Source organism: Littorina saxatilis, linkage group LG14, assembly GCF_037325665.1.
Source record: "Littorina saxatilis isolate snail1 linkage group LG14, US_GU_Lsax_2.0, whole genome shotgun sequence".
NCBI classification, from domain to species: Eukaryota; Metazoa; Mollusca; class Gastropoda; order Littorinimorpha; family Littorinidae; genus Littorina; species Littorina saxatilis.
The window spans coordinates 33,866,303-33,885,845 of record NC_090258.1 but is presented as its reverse complement, the minus strand read 5'-3'; the positions used below and the strand labels follow the sequence as shown (position 1 = coordinate 33,885,845).

Below are 19,543 nucleotides of genomic sequence, written 5' to 3'. Positions count from 1 at the left end.
TGCATGCGTGCGTGTGTGTTCGTGCGTGCGTGCGTGCGCAAGTATGTGTATGTGTTTGGAAGTGTCTGGGAGTGCTATGAGTTCATGAACGTGTGTACGTATCAACTTCTTGAATTAAAAGCAGCATTCTGTACGCAGTAAAGTTGCTACACAATGGCGGCGATCGGAAGTCTGAGACGCATTTTCAAGAACACAACAATGCAAGCACTCGATTTGATAAACAATTAAAACAAATCTCTGACACACCTTGGAAATAAAAGGCTTTTCAGCTTTTTGTGAAGTATTCCGCTCACCTAAATAACCTGTTGGCTGCTTGCAAACAAATGGGGCCCTTGGCGAGTCCAGAATAAACGAGCTGGTGTTAAAATAAAGAAAGAAATTGTCATTTCAACAATGCGGAAACACATGAGCGTCTTTGTAAAGAACATAAACAATTCAAGAGCAAAAGGGTTACATCCGCTATTCGATCACAGCAATGCAAAAGCGAACACATTCTCTGGACGTAAAAAGTTCTTCATAATAGCTATAAATGGACACATTTTGTGACTCATAAAACTAATGTTCGCGTTAACCTGAAATTGTCGGCATTTTACCGGTTTTTATTGACTCACCTGAGCGATCAAGAGAGTCAAAGTAATGAGCATCCTCAGGCCATCTCGAAAAATTGGACATTGAGATGTTCTTTTAATGAAGCTAAAGCTTTCAAATTTCACACACTTGTAGGGTTCGGTGAGCACCAAGCACGATACTGGACTGGGTGGCCGAGTGGAAACGCACTTGCGCTCGGAAGCGAGAGGTTGCGAGTTCGACCCTGGGTCAGGGCGTTAGCAATTTTCTCCCCCCTTTCCTAACCTAGGTGGTGGGTTCAAGTGCTAGTCTTTCGGATGAGACGAAAAACCGAGGTCCCTTCGTGTACACTACATTGGGGTGTGCACGTTAAAGATCCCACGATTGACAAAAGGGTCTTTCCTGGCAAAAGTGTATAGGCATAGATAAAAATGTCCACCAAAATACCCGTGTGACTTGGAATAATAGGCCGTGAAAAGTAGGATATGCGCCGAAATGGCTGCGATCTGCTGGTCGATGTGAATGCGTGATGTATTGTGTAAAAAAATTCCATCTCACACGGCATAAATAAATCCCTGCGCCTTGAATATGTGCGCGATATAAATTGCATAAAATAAAAATTTAAAAAAACAAAAATAAATCCCTGCGCTTAGAACTGTACCCACGGAATACGCGCGATATAAGCCTCATATTGATTGATTGATACGAATCTTGTCAAGGATCCCCAAAATGTGCGTCCCTGCACTAGAAGCCGGACAAAACGTACAAAAAACTCATGGAGTTAATCTAACCGATGTAACCATCCTGTTATTTAAGTGGCTCAGAGAACTTCCAAAAGTCAGCAGCACACAGACATGAGTGTTCTATGGATCATCGGTCGGTAGGAAATATGCCTTCCAGATGTAAGAGTATGAGCCTCCTGGTTTTCGGACCCTCTAAAGTTTAACTGAGGGGGCTCCTGGCGTTGGCCAGCTCAGGTCGTAGAGCACTGTCCTGGACTTGTGATCCTAGGGTGACGGGTTCGAATCCAGGCCGGGCCGGACACGGGTCAACTTTATGGGCAGACTCAGAGACGGTATCCATGTCCCATCCCCGTGTCACCACAGTGACACGTAAAAGACCTCGGTCATTTTGCCATAAGTGCAGGTGGCTGGTACAATCTAAATACGCATGCGACTGGGTATCTTATCTAAAGTCGAGTAACAACCGAGAACATGCACCGTTTGGGCTTAACAAAACATTTATGAATGGTGCTTGAAGCATTAAAGCTGGGAGTTCCGGACCCTCTTGGTCAAGCGTTTCTGAGGAGCCCCGTTTGTTCACTCTCATCCAATGTCAAGGTCAAAGCGTGATCAAAAATCGGTCACAATTTGAAAAATTATTGTTCTCTTGAAAGCGCCTCCGGCGATCGTTACATAAAAAGCTAAACGTTCTGACGAGATGATTACAATTGCAAAACGACGTCATATTTCGGAAATCCAAACAAATTATATAACAAAACTTTGCTGCATCTAGGAAGTAATCTAGAATTAAAACAAAGGCGTTCCTTCAGCTTTTTAAAAATTATAAACTAATGAACTCTCTCCCAACTGTACAGCTGTTGTCAAGGTAAAACACATGATCGATGGTTTTGAGCTGAAAGATAACCCAAAGATACAATTACCATATTACAATCCCAACTCAAATCCCATATTCATTCCAAACATTTTTTTTCCAAAGCTACAAATTACGCTGAATATTCTTGAAACTCTTCAAAAGTGATTGTCAACAAGACTTTTCCCTTTACGAGTTTGATTCACCGCTCAGGGCGGGGATGTAGCTCAGTCGGTAGCGCGCTGGATTTGTATCCAGTTGGCCGCTGTCAGCGTGAGTCCGTCCCCACGTTCGGCGAGAGATTTATTTCTCAGAGTCAACTTTGTGTGCAGACTCTCCTCGGTGTCCGAACACCCCCGTGTGTACACGCAAGCACAAGACCAAGTGCGCACGAAAAAGATCCTGTCAGAGTTCGGTGGGTTATAGAAACACGAAAATACCCAGCATGCTTCCTCCGAAAACGGCGTATGGCTGCCTAAATGGCGGGGTAAAAAGCGGCCATACACGTAAAATTCCAATCGTGCAAAAAAAAAAAACCACGAGTGTACGTGGGAGTTTCAGCCCACGAACGCAGAAGAAGAAGAAGATTCACCGCTCCAAATTGTTCTCTTCGTACAGCTTTTACAGAGCTTAGTTTTCTTATAAAAGAGTTGGTCTGAATATGACGTCCCTACGTTTGTCCGCGAAACGAAAGAATGCAGGCCCTATATATTATGGGTTAAATGTGTTAAGTTCTCTTGTTATCAATCACCTTCTGAATGCTTCTGTATCGAGAAAAGTTTTTTCGGGGGGAGGGAGGATTGTATTGTATTGTATTGTATTGTATTGTATTGTATTGTATTGTATTGTATTGTATTGTGAGTTGCATTGTATTGTGCAGTAGTTTTAGTATTTCAAACAGTAGTATGTTAAATATAAAAGTGTATTTAACAGCCCGGATGCTGCCTGTGCTGAATAAGATTTTCTGGGGTGACCTTACGCCTTACGTCGCAGATCCAAACAGGCGTCAGTTATGAATTCACTACAGTAAAACCTTTCAAATCTGCACAAAAAGCAGTCAAGCTCTTGACTGTCGAATGTATTAAAGTGCAAGGATGTTTTAATGCCCCCCTCCCCAAATCCCCCCCCCCCCCCAAAAAAAAAAAAAAAAAAAACCACACACACACACAAAACACAAAAAACAATTGCCTACGCGTATCTACTGGTGTGAAAGAAGCAATTAATAAGTGAACAGTAGTGTCATGATTTACAAAATGGGCAACACGAAAGGTAGGCTATCTTTAAAACAAATCCGGATGCAGCGCAAGTTCCCGCAGTGCAATTTCAATAGACTGGAACGGTAGCAAGAAGCCACTAATACAATGACGGCAAACGTACAAACATACTGGGATCAATCAGCAACATGATTCAATAATTAAAGCGCTCTCAAAAGAGATAACAGCAAGTGAGAGCGATTCTGGTGAAAGATAACAGAACGCACTGAGTGAACAGACGACTTTCACGAGCACCGTGCAATTTTAATGACGAACGCCCAGTTTGTCCATGATTCGTGTTGGCAATAATCAACCGTTCGATGAGTTACCTATTCTTGATTTTAGGAGTTGGGTTTATTTTCGGATTTCTTCACAACGTTAATTACGTTAATTAAATAAATAAATAATAATTTAATTAATGAAACGTTAGTTACTCTTGTTGAAGATGTGTTAGAATGGCTGTGTCCGCGACTGAAAAGCCACGGTAGTCCATGTTGCAGTCACGCGTACGAGCATAGACATAATATGCACCTACGTACACACACACACACACACACACACACACACACACACACACACACACACACACACACATACACACACACACACACGCACACACACACACACACACACGAACACACACACACACACACACACACACGAACACACACACACACACACACACACGAACACACACACACACACACACACACACGAACACACACACACGAACACACACACACACACACACGAACACACACACACACACACACACACACACACTATCACACCATCACATTATCACACACGAACACACACACACGAACACACACACACACATACACACTCACACACGAACACACACACACACACACGCACATACACACACACACACACACACACATTCACACACACACACACACACACACACACACACACACACACACACGAACACACACACAACGGATAGACAAATCACGTTCCCAAACCAAGACTCAAAGAAACACAAACAACCCAAGAATGATTAGTTTTAGAAAGATGTTTCTTTTTGTCAATTATTTGACAATCCATAGAATAAGCATTCTTGTTTCTGAACTCTGTATAATCATGTACCCAGGCATGCAATTCTTACTACAACAGACCGTTTTAGAGCTGCAGATCATCAGAAAAATACAAACGGAAATACACCGGAAGCATATCCCATGAAAATGTCAGAGGACATTGATAACCAATATTCCAGGCTCGTAAAGCGTCAACGTTAGTGGGTCTTCTTGTAACCTAGTTTCGATTTGGGTGACACATCTACTGTATATTCAAGGTCAGAGAGAAGGATGTCAAAGAGTTCAGGAAGAGAAATAAGTATTGTGCGACTTATAGCTATACAACTTATGTGCGACTTATAGCTATACAATAGGAAGGTTTCCGCCAGTTATCTCTGTGAGGTTTTGGGTGCTTAGAGAGTACCGTGCCCCTTGCGGGGGCATAAAACATCGAGGTCACAAGCAGGGTCAAGGGGAAGGTCGGCTGGGCGGACAGGAGTATGACGGCTTACTAGTGCCAAAACCTGGTTTTACCGATTATCACGTGATAATTACTAATTAACGCTGTCAGTTACTGTTTTCATCTGTTAGTTACTAATTTCCAAGGGGAAAATTACTAATTTTTAGTGTTGGCACTAGCAATCCGTCAGGAAGTGAGCCAAAACTAAAGATTAGTAATTAACAGGTGAAAGTTAGTAATTTTTCCGGAAAAATTAGTAATTTTCCCGGGAAAAATAGTAATTAACACGTTAAAATGGTAATTCCCTTGATAATTACAATTATGAGGTTTTGGCACTAGTAAGCCGTCATACAGGAGACTACAATAGGAAGGTTTCCGCCAGTTATCTCTCTTCGAGGTTTTGGGTGCTTAGAGAGTACCGTGCCCCTTGCGGGGGCATAAAACATCGAGGTCACAAGCAGGGTCAAGGGGAAGGTCGCTGGGCGGACAGGAGACTATTAGACCACAAGCCTGTAATTATCGGAGACTGACTTCGCAAAAACTGCAAGATCGGGAAAAACAAGGGTACACATCATTTTTGGAGATCGCGCAGCTAGATTTGTAACTTTGTTAATGGAATACTTCTATCCATATTCTTAGGAAAAAAAAGTCTGTTACCCGATATTCATTTCTGTACTAAATTCAGTTCAACACAAAACCCCGAGATTCGTTCATTGCTTACAAAGCGCGCATGATTCGTGTGGTATTACATCTAAATATGGACGAGTTCGTAAGAATATGAATGACCTTTCTCTCGGCACAGGCTCGAATGACGACTTTTCATGTTGTAGAATATGAATGACCTTTCTCTCGGCACAGGCTCGAATGACGAATTTTCATGTTGTAGAATATGAATGACCTTTCTCGCGATCGGCACAGGCTCGAATGCCGACTTTTCATGTTGTAGAATATGAATGACCTTTCTCTCGGCACAGGCTCAAATGACGAATGTTCATGTTGTAGAATATGAATGACCTTTCTCGCGATCGGCACAGGCTTGTAGAATATGAATGACTTTTCTCGCGATCGGCACAGGCTCGAATGACGACTTTTGATATTGTAGTACACTGTCTCGACGTGTATCACGTGCATACAGGACATCAACAGGGATTCTACCTATACGGACCCATATGGTTTCAAGTAACACTTGTAAAATCTAAACACGGGCCGCTTGTTCTGCTGTTGCTTAAGCGTGCTTTTATTAATTTCTTGTATACATGTTATATACAGTAACAACATTAAGAACGTTAACAAGCAGACTGCTTATGGACACGTTCTAAAACTGCTGTTGCATCTTCAGGTCTGGATTTTGGGGATATGATGGGTGCGGGTTGGGGGTTCCGAGTTCCGGAAGCCTTAGTGTACCATTTTTGTCGAAGAATATCCAAAAATTCCCTTTTCAATTGTTTTTCCTTTTCATACAATGCACAGTCCAGCACTTGTACGACATAGCACTATGCTGGTGCATTGGTGCAGTACCCTGTGACGGCAGGACAGGTACTACCAATTCTTCACGTATGGAGTCGACTGGGGGCTACTGTTAACAACGGTACTGTTGTTAATACAATGAGCGAGAACAATGTATTTGAACACCGCTCAGAGAAACATTGTTGCTTTCTCTTTCCGACCAAGACCGAGGGTCAACACGCGACAAGGGAAGGCGCCACACACGTAGAATATGCTCTTACAACATGAAACAAATATGAAAATTGATGGATTGCTGACGTTTCAAAATCTAAAACCAAAATGAAGAAAGGTTAGTGTATATGGAACATTTAATTTAGAAAAAAAATCCCAAAAACAGATAGACTGCCAACTTTCCTAAATTCAGAATTAAAAATATAGACAATAAATAATAAATAAAACATTAAATTTAAAGGCACAGTAAGCCTCCCGTAAACCAGGTACTGTCAGGCTTTTACACACAGTACAAACACCCTTCAATTGAAAGCTCACCGAACGGGAACATCCTAGGTGCCTTACGTAAAGAGCAAGCAATTTTCAAAGAATTAATTTTGCGGATTGTCTGTCAGTGCTTTTTTGCGCTTCTGACATAACTTTTGAAATCTAAATAATAAATTGACAGCTTGTTACAGAAACATTCTTAAATCATAAAAGAAATCTTTTTTTCATCAAGACAAGATCAGAACAATACGAAGTTTTGAACGTTTAAAAAAAGATAGCCCGGAAGCAGGGTCACGCAAGGTCGTGGTTCTCGTAGCAGACGACGCTGCCTGGTGCCAGTTCCTCTGAACCGTTAACCGCCACTGCTCTAGTTCGCAGCCGTTTCAATGTTGCATTTCAGATTCAAAGGTACACAATAACGTGCTATTGCAGATAAGCTTACAGAGATTTGCATTGAAATGACAAACTGGCGACTAAATTGTGAAAAAAGGGAAACTGGATTACACGGGTTCACGATGGCTCAGAGGTAAATTAAACCACGCAAAAAGAAATTCTTTGAAAATTGCTTGCTCTTTACGGAGGGCACCTAGGATGTTCTCAAGCGGTGAGTGTTTAAATGAAATGGTGTTTGTACTGTGTGTAAAAGCCTGACAGTATCTGTGATGGTTTACGGGAGGCTTACTGTGCCTTTAAATAATTTAGACAAAACAGATCATTCACAAGTACATCGACCTAATGGTTTTTGTAGTGGAAAAACATTTAATCATGAAATAAATGACAAAACGTATACGAGTAGTCGTTAAATTTGACCTGAAGATGGCGAGAGTCGACAGGAATCTTACTAAATGGTCACCGACTCCCGTTACATTGAAGATCAAAAAAGATCGTGAAATCATTCTGGGTCAATCAAATTAATTGGCTGCCCGCCGGAAATGTCATTGCTCGTTACGTAACTGGATAACAAGGTTTCATCCAATTCACGCTCAAGGTCGGTCTTTTTTCAGATCGCGCATTGGCCGCAGGCTCGCTGGAATGTTTTGCATTTTGTGTCAAATTGACATTAGCTTTGTGATAAATTCAAAAGTCACAAAAACGCTCATTAGACTTTAAGGCACCGTCCCCTTCCCATGCAAAAGGTTCGGCCCACCATCTCAGATCAGGCCAGGCTGATACATGGAATTCGCTTTTTCCTTCACTTGGTCACATACCAAATATCGACAGCCTTGATGATTCCTTCGCAAAGCGAGATTTGTTTGTTAATTACTTTTTTAACAGCCACTAGTGGTGTTTTTTTTTAATGAAGTTAATCCATTACCTTCCTACAATGATCTATGACAAGTACCTCGAAACGTGTTACTCAAATGAAAGAAAACAACATATATCCAATTAACCTAACGCATGGCTGTACCAAATAAGAAAGAAAAATAAGCCACACAAAATTCACTCTGACAGTTGTAGTAAAAGCCTAATCAGTAAATGGAGTACTTTACATTCCATAGAGACACTGCATGCAAAAGTGCACAAAAAGAAAATCAGCCTTTTATTCTGCCTGCGCTGGTCTTCGTTCTCGTTCAAAATCAAGCTTTACCCCATACCCTCTCTGTCTGCGTGTGCGCGCATGGGTACGTGTGTATGTGAGCTTGCTTTCGTACGTGCGTGCACATGTGTGTGTGTGTGTGTGCGCGCGTGTGTGTGCGCGCGCGCGCGTGTGTGTGTGTGTGTGTGTGTGTGCTTGCGTGCGAATGTGTTTGTGTGTGTGTGTGTGTGTGTGTGTATGCGCGTGTGTGTGTGTGTGTGTGTGTGTGTGTGTGTGTGTATGTGTGTGTATGTGCGTGCGTGTGTGTGTGTTTATGTGTGTGTGTTTATGTGTGTGTGTGTGTGTGTATGCGTGTGTGTGTGTGTGTGTGTGTGTGTGTGTGTGTATGTGTGTGTGTGTGTGTATGTGCGTGCGTGTGTGTGTGTGTTTATGTGTGTGTGTGTGTGTGTATGCGCGCGCGCGCGCGTGTGTGTGTGTGTGTGTGTGTGTGTAAGCTCTGATCAGACAAACCTATTACACTGGGGAAGGTTGTATATATAATTACTGTCCGCATTGTGCAGTTGTTGTGGGATATACGTGTTGCAATGTGTAGCCGTTAATACAACGAGCAAGCAAAAAGCAATGATTACAAGGTACGTTCCCGGTCCCACTGAGTGAGTCTCAAATTGTCGCTCTTTTTCCAGTAGGGCCTATGTGACGTCTCTTCTACGGATTTCTTCGGGACAATGCCCAAGATACAACAATTAACTGATGAGTCAGGGATAATCGTCTTCAGGGACTGCGCCCAATATTCTCGGTGGATTCTTGTTTTCGGTACATTTGACACGCATGACGAATTTCAGCCGATTCTGCAATACACATTAGCTGCTTGACTAGAAGAACTGGCCCTGGTGGGATACGGATTCTTACTAAAGAGATTATTATACATTTTGTGTTCCAGGTTTTTTTGTCTGGCAACACATTTGCTGGCGGTAGTCGAACTGACAGAGAGATAGATAGAGAGATAGATAATAGAGAGATAGATAATAGAGAGATAGATAGAGAGAGAGTGAGAGAGAGAGTGAGAGAGAGAGAGAGAGAGAGAGAGAGAGAGAGAGAGAGAGAGAGAGAGATTGGATTGGATTGGATTGTTTAATTGTGTAACCAGTGATTTGGTTTTTACAATGGTAAAAAAAAGAGAAAATGTACAAAATCAGCATTTCACGTAATCGAATCAAATGTATATACATGGTGTTAAATATTTTTGGCAGTTGCTTGCTAATATAGTCACCTCACAATATAGATATATACATCGTAGCAAACAGTGTATCAACCATGAAAACTTTCTGGTAACGGTAATACCGAGGGGTACATTTTTCACGTCACGAATAAAACATCAAGTCTCTTCTGCCTCGCTTTCCAAGCCAGGAATAGATATTTAGCAAAACTTACGGCTTTTGTTTCGTCGCTACCTTTCAACAGTTCACACAGTTGGAGTTCGCATGGAGAGTCAACCGGTATGCCAATATATCTGGTTCTAATAGCCTGATACACTGGGCACACAAAGACAACATGTATTTCATCCTCAGTTTTATTTGTACAAAAAGGGCATAGCCGGCTTGCTTCCGAATGCGAAAAACGTTGCCTGTGTGCACTGAATGGAGAGACGCCAAGTCTGAACCTGCTGAGAGCTGTCCTGTAGATATTCACTTTTATAAAGTCTAAATAATGTTCTCGTCCGATCAGACTTTTGTGACTGTGGTAAAGTTCAAAGCGAGGACTTTGTGACGTATGATTGAGCCATTTCAGACAAAAGTTTTCACTTAATCGTTCTTTGAAGGTGCGCAGGAATAGTCTCTCATCTGCCACGCTTCCAAATTGCCACACAAGGCCAAAACCAAGCTCACACAACAAAGACTTAACACGTGTGACCCAGTTGTCATGGCCCCTTTCATGCATATTCAATAGGGACAAGTATGCCATCTTAGAAAATCTAACGTCCGGCTGCTTAAGTAAGCGGAACCAATATTGAATGCACTTTGCAGCGGACTCAATGTGAAGTGGATAACGGCCAAGTTCACTGTAAATCATGTCGTTAGGTGTCATGGTTGGTACATTCATAAAAAGCTTGCACGCGTAAAGGTGCACCCTTTCGATCTGTTTATTTTCGCTGTGACCCCAAAGTTCAGAAGCATAGAGCAGTGAAGGAACAATTTGAGCATCAAACAGTTTGAAAAACACTTCGCATGAGGAAATACCACACTTTTTCAGCGTTCTAAGGATTTCCATTGTTCCCTTTTTGCCTCTCGACACAAATTCCTCCGTGCCTATGTTTAAACTCATCATTGTAGAAAAGGTGAAGCCAAGGTATTTATACCTACCAACAACTTCGAGTATCTCAGTGCCTAAGTACCACTTTTCTTTCTCGGATAGATAACCACCTTTACGGAATACCACAACTTTTGTTTTTTCCGCATTAACTTTCAGTCCGAGTCTGTTTGATGATTCGTATAGTGTGGTTAGCTGTGTTTGCAGTCCTACTACAGTAGATGATATGAGGGCGAGGTCATCCGCAAACAACATGAGAAATATTTCTACCTGGTTAGGTAGTAACTGAATGCCCTGTCTCCCTTTCCCGATTATGTCATTTGCGAGTTCATTGATAAAGAAGGTGAACAGAATCGGACTACACATACATCCCTGTTTCAGGCCATGAAGGCACTGGAAAAAGTCCGTGAGCCCGCCGCTGCTAGTTGAACGAACGCATGCTCTGATATTGGCATACATCGCCTGGAGCATAGTCAGCATTTTCCCTCTCACACCAGTTTTTGCAAGGACAAACCACAGCGCAGCATGGTTAATCATGTCAAAACACTTATAAAAGTCCACGAAGGCCACATAAAGCTTTGAGTAGCGGGAAAACTGTTTCTCGATCATCGCGTACAATGTAAAAATATGGTCTACCGTAGAGTAGGACTTACGGAAACCTGCCTGTGCGTCAGAAATGACGCCATGTTCTTCAGCCCACTTTGTCAGTCTTGTGTTTAGAATGGAAAGAAACACTTTGCTAACGCAACTCAATAATGAGATGCCTCTATAGTTATCTGGCATGTCAGGGTCTCCTTTTCTATATAATGGAACTATGACTGCTTTTGTCCACTCCTTTGGAAAGACACCCTTATTGAAAATACTGTTAGTTAATTTTACCAAGAATGGTAGTAGTTTATGTTCTCCTGCCTTTAAAAAGTCGCTTATAATTTTGTCAGTGCCTGCAGCTTTTCCACTCTTAAGTTTCCTTATCGCGTTTTTTTACTTCTGCTTCGCTAATAACGCCATCAAGTAAATCATCATATGGTTCATAATCTTCTTGTGTATGGGGTATGTTAAAGTCCAAGGTCTGGTTGTCATTTGCACTGTTATTGAAAAGTTTTGAGAGAGAGAGAGAGAGAGAGAGAGGGAGAGAGAGAGAGAGAGAGAGAGAGAGAGAGAGAGGAGAGAGATAGAAAGAGAGAGAGAGAGAGAGAGAGAGAGATAGAGAGAGAGAGAGAGAGAGAGAGAGAGAAAGAGAGAGAGAGAGAGAGAGAGAGAGAGAGAGAGAGAGAGAGAGAGAGAGAGAGAGAGAGAGAGAGAGAGGTGTAATATGAATCATCGAATTACTATGCCTATTAATCATTCTCAGGCTCATCACGTCATTTAGATTATTGATTCTAATGGGTAAACCCCTAACCCCCACCACCCCACACAAAAAAAACCCCACAAAACAACAATATACAAGCAAACAAATCAAACATACGATGTTCGGAATGAAATGAAATCGTATCCTTCTTCGAGCTAGAAACGGTGTATGCATACCAATACTGAAGCGCTTTCAAGGAAAGGTGTGGTTTCAGTTCATTTAAATGAAGATTTATTGCGTTTCTCATCCATCGATACGAGCATCAGTTGTCGTTCAGACAAAAGACAGATATGATTTAGAGGTGTAAAAACGCATCAATCATCCAATTACTCCAATTAGCATAACAATTGAACAGCAATGACCATGCTCTTTTCTGATACTGGACTAAACAAGCGTGAGGACGGTTTACAAACACATCAATCATTGGAGTAACAATCGCAATTACACAGATTAGCATAACAATTCAATAGTAGTGACTACTCTTTCTTTTTCTGACACCAAATTTGTTTCAAGAGAAGAATGGAAGCGATTTACATAGACATCCATCATTTGAAATACAGTGGCAATTAGTCCAGCCGGACTCGTGACTATACTATCTTTTTCTGATACTAGACTAACAAAGAATAAACAAGTCGCGTAAGGCGAAAATACAATATTTAGTCAAGTAGCTGTCGAACTCACAGAATGAAACTGAACGCAACGCAACGCAGCAAGAGCGTATACTCGTAGCATCGTCACTCCACCGCCCGTGGCAAAGGCAGTGCCCGTGGAATTGACCAGAAGAGCGGGGTATTCGTTGCGCTGAGAAGGATAGCACGCTTTTCTTTACCTCTCTTCGTTTTAACTTTCTGAGCGTGTTTTTAATCCAAACATATCATATCTATATATTTTTGGAATCAGGAACCGACAAGGAATAAGATGAAAGTGTTTATAAATTGATTTTGAAAAATAAATTTTGATAATAATTTTTATATATTTAATTTTCAGAGCTTGTTTTTAATCCGAATATAACATATTTATATGTTTTTGGAATCAGCAAATGATGGAAAATAAGATAAACGTAAATTTGGATCGTTTTATAAATTTTTATTTTTTTTTACAATTTTCAGATTTTTAATGACCAAAGTCATTAATTAATTTTTAAGCCACCAAGCTGAAATGCAATACCGAACCCCGGGCTTTGTCGAAAATTACTTGACCAAAATTTCAACCAATTTGGTTGAAAAATGAGGGCGTGACAGTGCCGCCTCAACTTTCACGAAAAGCCGGATATGACGTCATCAAAGATATTTATCAAAAAAATGAAAAAAAACTTTCGGGGATTTCATACCCAGGAACTCTCATGTCAAATTTCATAAAGATCAGTCCAGTAGTTTAGTCTGAATCGCTTTACACACACACACACACACGCACACACACACACACACGCACACACACACACACGCACGCACATACACCACGACCCTCGTTTCGATTCCCCCTCGATGTTAAAATATTTAGTCAAAACTTGACTAAATAAAAAACACGGCTTAAGACCTCATCCATCTTTTGAATTTCAGTGGCAATTACGCCAATTAATATAATGATTCAATTGTAATGATTATCATTACTTTTTTGTATCAGATTTTAAAAAAGGGAAAGAAAAAATATGTGAACGTTTCTTGCCACAGACAAAGGTGTCGTTTTACGCTTAAAAAATCGTTTGCCATTGAAACAACTGGGCCCTCAAATTAGACGTTTTCTGGACATTGTCTTTTTGAATCGTGGATTCTACTGGACATAGTTCGATCACTTGATTTCATAAGATAAGATCAAGGTTTTCTTCTTAGAATGTCAAGCAAACCACCGGTAGACTTCAATTAATTGTTTTCATAGAATTGCATTTCAACTTAATTTGTTTCAATCATGCCTTGATTTTATTATAAAGTTTTGATCAATAGATTTTTTATGTTCTCTTCCTTTTGACACGGAGCAATTAAGATATAATACTTCATACGGTTTAGGGTATTACAAATCAATTATATCAATCACTTTGGCGCTATTAAATCAATTAGCTTGTTGATTCGTTCATCCATATATGATTCATCTGACTGACGAGGCGGTGAGAGGAAGATGATGTGAAATACGTGTTACGAAGGGAATTTAGTTACGCTCAATCACCTACCTATTAAAACAGTGTTAATGGCACAGTCCTTGTAAACGATTCGGGTCACTAATTGCTTTTAAGAAGTTAATTCATCAACAATAATCTGCACATGTAGCAGTGCGTGTGTTAATGTTTGGCATGTGTCACTGTGGAGGGGATGGTCCTATCCCACGTCAAGTCCTGGGTAGACTTGAGATAAGGAGCAGAACTGTTTTCAATCGACGGATTGTGTCTTTGGCAACGCCACCAGACACATCTTTGGTATATTCATTTTTGCTGGTTGATCTTTTCTTCCACTTTTTCCCCCTCCCTCTATCTCCCCTCCTCCATCCACCCTCCCATCCCGACCCCAACTCTCCAATTGTGTGACCACCTCGCCCATTTGATTTTAAGATTAGATGTTCTCCTTAGAGATGTGTTAATGACATGTCGTTCAGAACAAAAAGGGATTGAGCTGACTAATAAGTGTCGATTTACAGAGAGACGAAGTTTTTAGTTCTTTTTGCTCGAATTCAGGTCAAAAGTAACGTAGGCTTATTTGCAATAATTTAAACTTGAATAAAATGTAGAATAGGTAACTTATTGATGGATAGGTGTAGTTTTTTTTTTCTAGAAGTAGAACGTAAAGCTGTGCGAACGGTTTTAATTTAGAAGAGATAGTTTTTACAGTCTTTGTATCCCTGACAATATTACAAATACATATACGTGTCGTACGTGTGTCATACTGTCCTAAAGTGGAAGAAGTTTGGCAAAAGAACATAGCGTGAATTCAAAACAGCTTTTACAAGCTACCTTTCTCCCCTCTACAAAAAAGTTAATAACAAAAATGGGAAGGAAAAGGAAAACAGAAAACGGAGACAGAATGAAAGAGAGAAAAGAAAATGAAGAGAAACAAAAAGACGCAGATTTTCAGTTTGTAAGCCAGACGACACCACGAATTAAGAAACAAACACCGAGATAGCAAAACTGTTTAAGATTTGTGGGAGAAAAGAAATTGAACAGTAGACAAAAGCAACAAACTAGAAGAAATTTGAGAAAGGCGAAAGAGAAAGTGAAAGCAAACACGACAAAAGAGACCAGGCAAAACAACCCAGAAAGCAGAACAGATTAAAGGCACAGTTCTTCCGACCCCGTGAAAACAGTTCGTCTCACTTTCTCAGACCTGCCCAGGCATGTGTGACCCTCCACAACGGAATGAGTCGCATGTCACCTTTGCATGATTTTCATATTTTTACATTTTCATAAAGAGTGTTTTATGCTCTATCCAGTGGTGAAACCCGTTTTAGAAAAGAGCGAAAACTGTTTGAGTTATAAGCCTGTGACCAAGGTGACCCTCACACTGTTACCAGACACTCCCCGGACTTATATTAAGCCTAGGGCAGAACCTCGCGAGGTGACATGCGACTCATTTTGTGGTGGAGGGTCACATTTTACATAGGATAAAGTTATCCCTCAACTTAGACACATTCCAAACATCAAAATCCGAAATACAGCAGAGTTGGAGTATTTTATATAGAATTTCTTAAAAAGCAACTGGTGACTTTTAACTTATTCATTCATAAAACAAATCAAACTCTGAACAAAAGAACAGTCAGGGTGTTGAATTGTGGTATGCGTACAAGTGGAGAATGGTCAGATCCCACGTGACAGTCTTGGTAGATCTGAGATCTTGCCACGAAGAACTTTTCTTTCAAAGATACGACGAGGAAGGGGAGGGGGTGGGGGGGGGGGGGGGGGTGGGGATTTTGGAGCAATAAAACATCAGTTCATGCATTTTCTCAGTAATATACCCTAGACAGAATCATCATCGCCAAACAGAAAATTAAAATAGAAAGAAAAAGATGTCACAAACCTTGATGGAGAACCCATTTTCCGGAAAACTGCACAGCACACTTTCAGCGTATTCCAGAAAACCCAAATCGTTGATCAAATTCTAGTTCACACAGTTCACAAGTCCTTTTTTTAAACACCTTGAAAACACACTAACCTAGAATCTCGAAACAAGTTCACGATGATCTTTGTGACTGTTGTCTCGTACTATCGAACGTCGAAGATTCTTCCGTGAAGGAAGACCTAGCGACAAAGTTGTCCTTTTTGGGTTGATGCGCCGTTCGAAAAAGTCTTCTCCGATACACACAATGCGGATACAAAATGTGCAGCAGAATTTACGATCGAACCTTACGTCCGTGTAATGAAGTTTTCTGTCTCAAAATATCCTTAAAAGCAAGGCAACTTTGTGTTTTGCGCTTTTATGTTTTTATGTGGGGAAGGCAAGTTCCAGATAGTTTTACGATGCAAAGTTTCGTAGCAGCGTAGTAGTAGTGGTAGTAGCGGCAGAAGTTGTTTCTTGTATGTTCTTTGAGAGAGGAGAAGGGAAAGTTTTCAGTTCAGTTTCAGCGTTGCTTCTTTTCGTCTTCTTTTTCAGTCTTGTTGGGTTATAGTGTTCGTGATCACAGTATCATCCCTCTGTCCGTTTCCCGTCAAACTCTGGTGGACCCAACACTTTCCTCTTACTTTTCCGCCTAAAGTTTCGCAGTATAAAGGCAGTATCTACGCCAGAGCCAGGTTATATTCACCGTCTTCGTCACGCACTCACAGACACACACACACACAATTCACACCCACGCCGGTGTGGAGGGATTCTTCTGGGCCGGTATGGTATGTTGGTGGTTGTTAGCGTCGCTGGTGGTGGGGGAGGGGGTGGGAGAGTGTGTGTGTGTGTGTGTGTGTGTGTGTGTGCGTCAGTTGTCTGTCGCCGTCGCCGCAGCAGCAAAGCTGAAACGTTACCGCCCTCGTCACAGTCGATAGGTGGAAAAGTCGCGTCATAGGCTGTTCCAGCAACTCGTCGTCCCGCTTTCTGAACGCTCAGATCATTGCTGTGGGGGACTTGCCAATCCTCGCCCTCAACGGAAGAGACTTGGCTTGACGCGTTTTATCTGCGAATGGAACAAAAGCTTGGCAATGCCGTATTTTGGCGTTTGTCTAAAAGTGGATTCCAAAAATAGACCATATTCCAACGTTCCCTTTTGTTTAGAGGATTTACCCTATTAGACCATTATTCTGACGTTGCCTTCTGCAAAATGGACTCTGGAACACAAATATTGACGTATTTTTGTAGATTGAGAGTGGATTTCTTCAAACAAACAATTCCTTATGTTTTCTTTTGTATAGTGGATTTTTTTCTGATAGAGCATAATTCTGACGTTGCCTTTTGCTAAGTGGACTCCCTCTAATAAAGCAACATTCTAACGTTACCCTTTGTGGAGTGAATTTTATAGAATATTATGTTGATATTTCCTTTTGTTCCTGGGGTTTCCGCCAATTTATTAATATTCTGACGTTACTCTTCAAGGAGTGCCACAGAATTCACCAACACGACCAATATTCTGACGTTTGCTTTTGTTGGGTGGATTTCCCTGAAGAGTATATATTACTATTTCGAAATAAACTACCGCCCTCGTCACAGTGTGATTGATCGTCGGAACAACCGCGTCATAGGCTGTTCTAGGTATTTGTGGTTCCGCTTTCTTAGCACATTATAGCTCTGAGAAGAGACTTGACGTGTTTTATTTCTGAATGGGACACAGGCAATGACGTGTTTTATTTCTGAATGGGACACAGGCAATGACGTGTTTTGATAGTTGTCTTTTGTCCAGTGATGAAATCATATGCGGGAGACGCTGTGCTTCTAGAATTGGCCTCCACTCGTACATGCGGACGCATTCCAAAAGCTGACCTGTTTGCTACTCGTCCGTCGTCCTGACGGGAGATTCCATCATAATCATTCTAAAATAGACTTTTAATCTGACGTTCCCCTTTTCCATTGAATTTTCTCTTAGACACTTGAAGAATTCTGACGTTTCTCTTTATAAAGTGGTTTTCTTCTCATATACTAATATTCTGACGTTCCTTTTATTTTAGTAGATTTCCTTCGCGTCAAAGGCAGTTCTAGTTACTTGTGGTTCCGCTTTCTGAGCACTGTATAAGCTCTGAGATCATTGCTAAGGGGGATTTCCCATCCTCGCCTTCTCTGAAAGAGATTTGACTTGACGCGTTTGACGTGTGAAGGGAACACACGCATTGACGTATTCTGACGGTTTTTCTTTGGACAGGGGATTTCCAAAAATAGACCGTTATTCTGACGTTTCCTTTTGTTGAGTAGATATCCCATAAGAGTATATTACTATTTCGAAATAAACTACCGCCCTCGTCAAGGTGTGATTGATCGGTGGAACAGCCGCGTCATAGACTGTTCTAGCTACTGGCGGTTCCGCTTTCTGAGCACTGTATAGCTCTGAGATCATTGCTACGGGGGATTGCCCATTCTCGCCTTCACTGAAAGAGACTGGACTTGACGCGTTTGACGTGTAAAGGCAACACACGCATTGACGTATTGTGACGGTTTTTCTGGGGACACGGGGATTTTACAAAATTGACCGTTATTCTGACGTTTCGTTTAGCAGATTTCCAGTAGAAGACTAATATTATGACGCTCTGTTTGCTCAGTGAATTTTCTTAATAGATGATTATTCTGACGTTCTGGATTTTCACATATAAAACAATATTCTTGACATCAGACATAACATGTTGCAAAGTGTACTTCCCCTAACCGAGGATTATTCTGATGTTCCGTTTTTCACAGTGGAGTTCCTTTAATGTACTGTTATTTGGAAGTTCTCCCTGCAGATTCCTTCTTGTATCTATAGACTTTTACTCTCACATTTCTCTTTCTGTCATTCGCCTTTGTAAATTGAATTCCCTTTTAGTGGCCGTTATTCTGATGTTTCTCTTTGTTAAGGTTTTTTTTCCTAAACATTATTTTCGGACGTCCGTTTTTTTTTAAAGTGGATTTCCTCGAATAAAATATTATATTTCTATTTGCGTTTGTTTAGAAAGATTCCCCCTTATAGACAATTATTGTGACGTTTCTATTTGTTTAGTGAATTTTCTCTAACTAACTATTATCCCGACAAAACTGAAATGAAGGAAACCGGAAATCACCATGACGATTATATGGACATACACATTCACACTAAGGGACGTTTTCACCTTCAAGGTCTTCCTCATCCTATACACAGAAATAAGAGTGAGAAAGAAACCCATAAGGAATAGAGAAAAGAAGAAAACTACAGGGGGAAAACTAAAAACAGTAATACAAGACTACAGAGGAAAAACTGAAAACAGTAATACAAGACTACAGAGGGAAAACTAAAAACAGTAATACAAGACTACAGAGGGAAAACTAAAAACAGTAATACAAGACCACAGAGGGAAAACTAAAAACAGTAATACAAGACTACAGAGTGAAAACTAAAAACAGTAATACAAGACCACAGAGTGAAAACTAA

The 19,543-nt window shown here is 41.0% G+C and overlaps 1 protein-coding gene across 1 annotated transcript in view; it reads right to left on the bottom strand.

Moving 5' to 3' along the window:
• LOC138946586 (uncharacterized) overlaps positions 1-16,835 on the bottom strand; it is a 29,921-nt gene extending 13,086 nt beyond the window's left edge. The window contains exon 1 of the mRNA XM_070318032.1: positions 16,048-16,835. Coding sequence (XP_070174133.1) covers positions 16,048-16,064 — 17 coding nt within the window. The 5' untranslated portion in view covers positions 16,065-16,835. The remainder of the gene's footprint in view (positions 1-16,047) is intronic.
• Between the last annotated feature and the right edge of the window lie 2,708 nt (positions 16,836-19,543).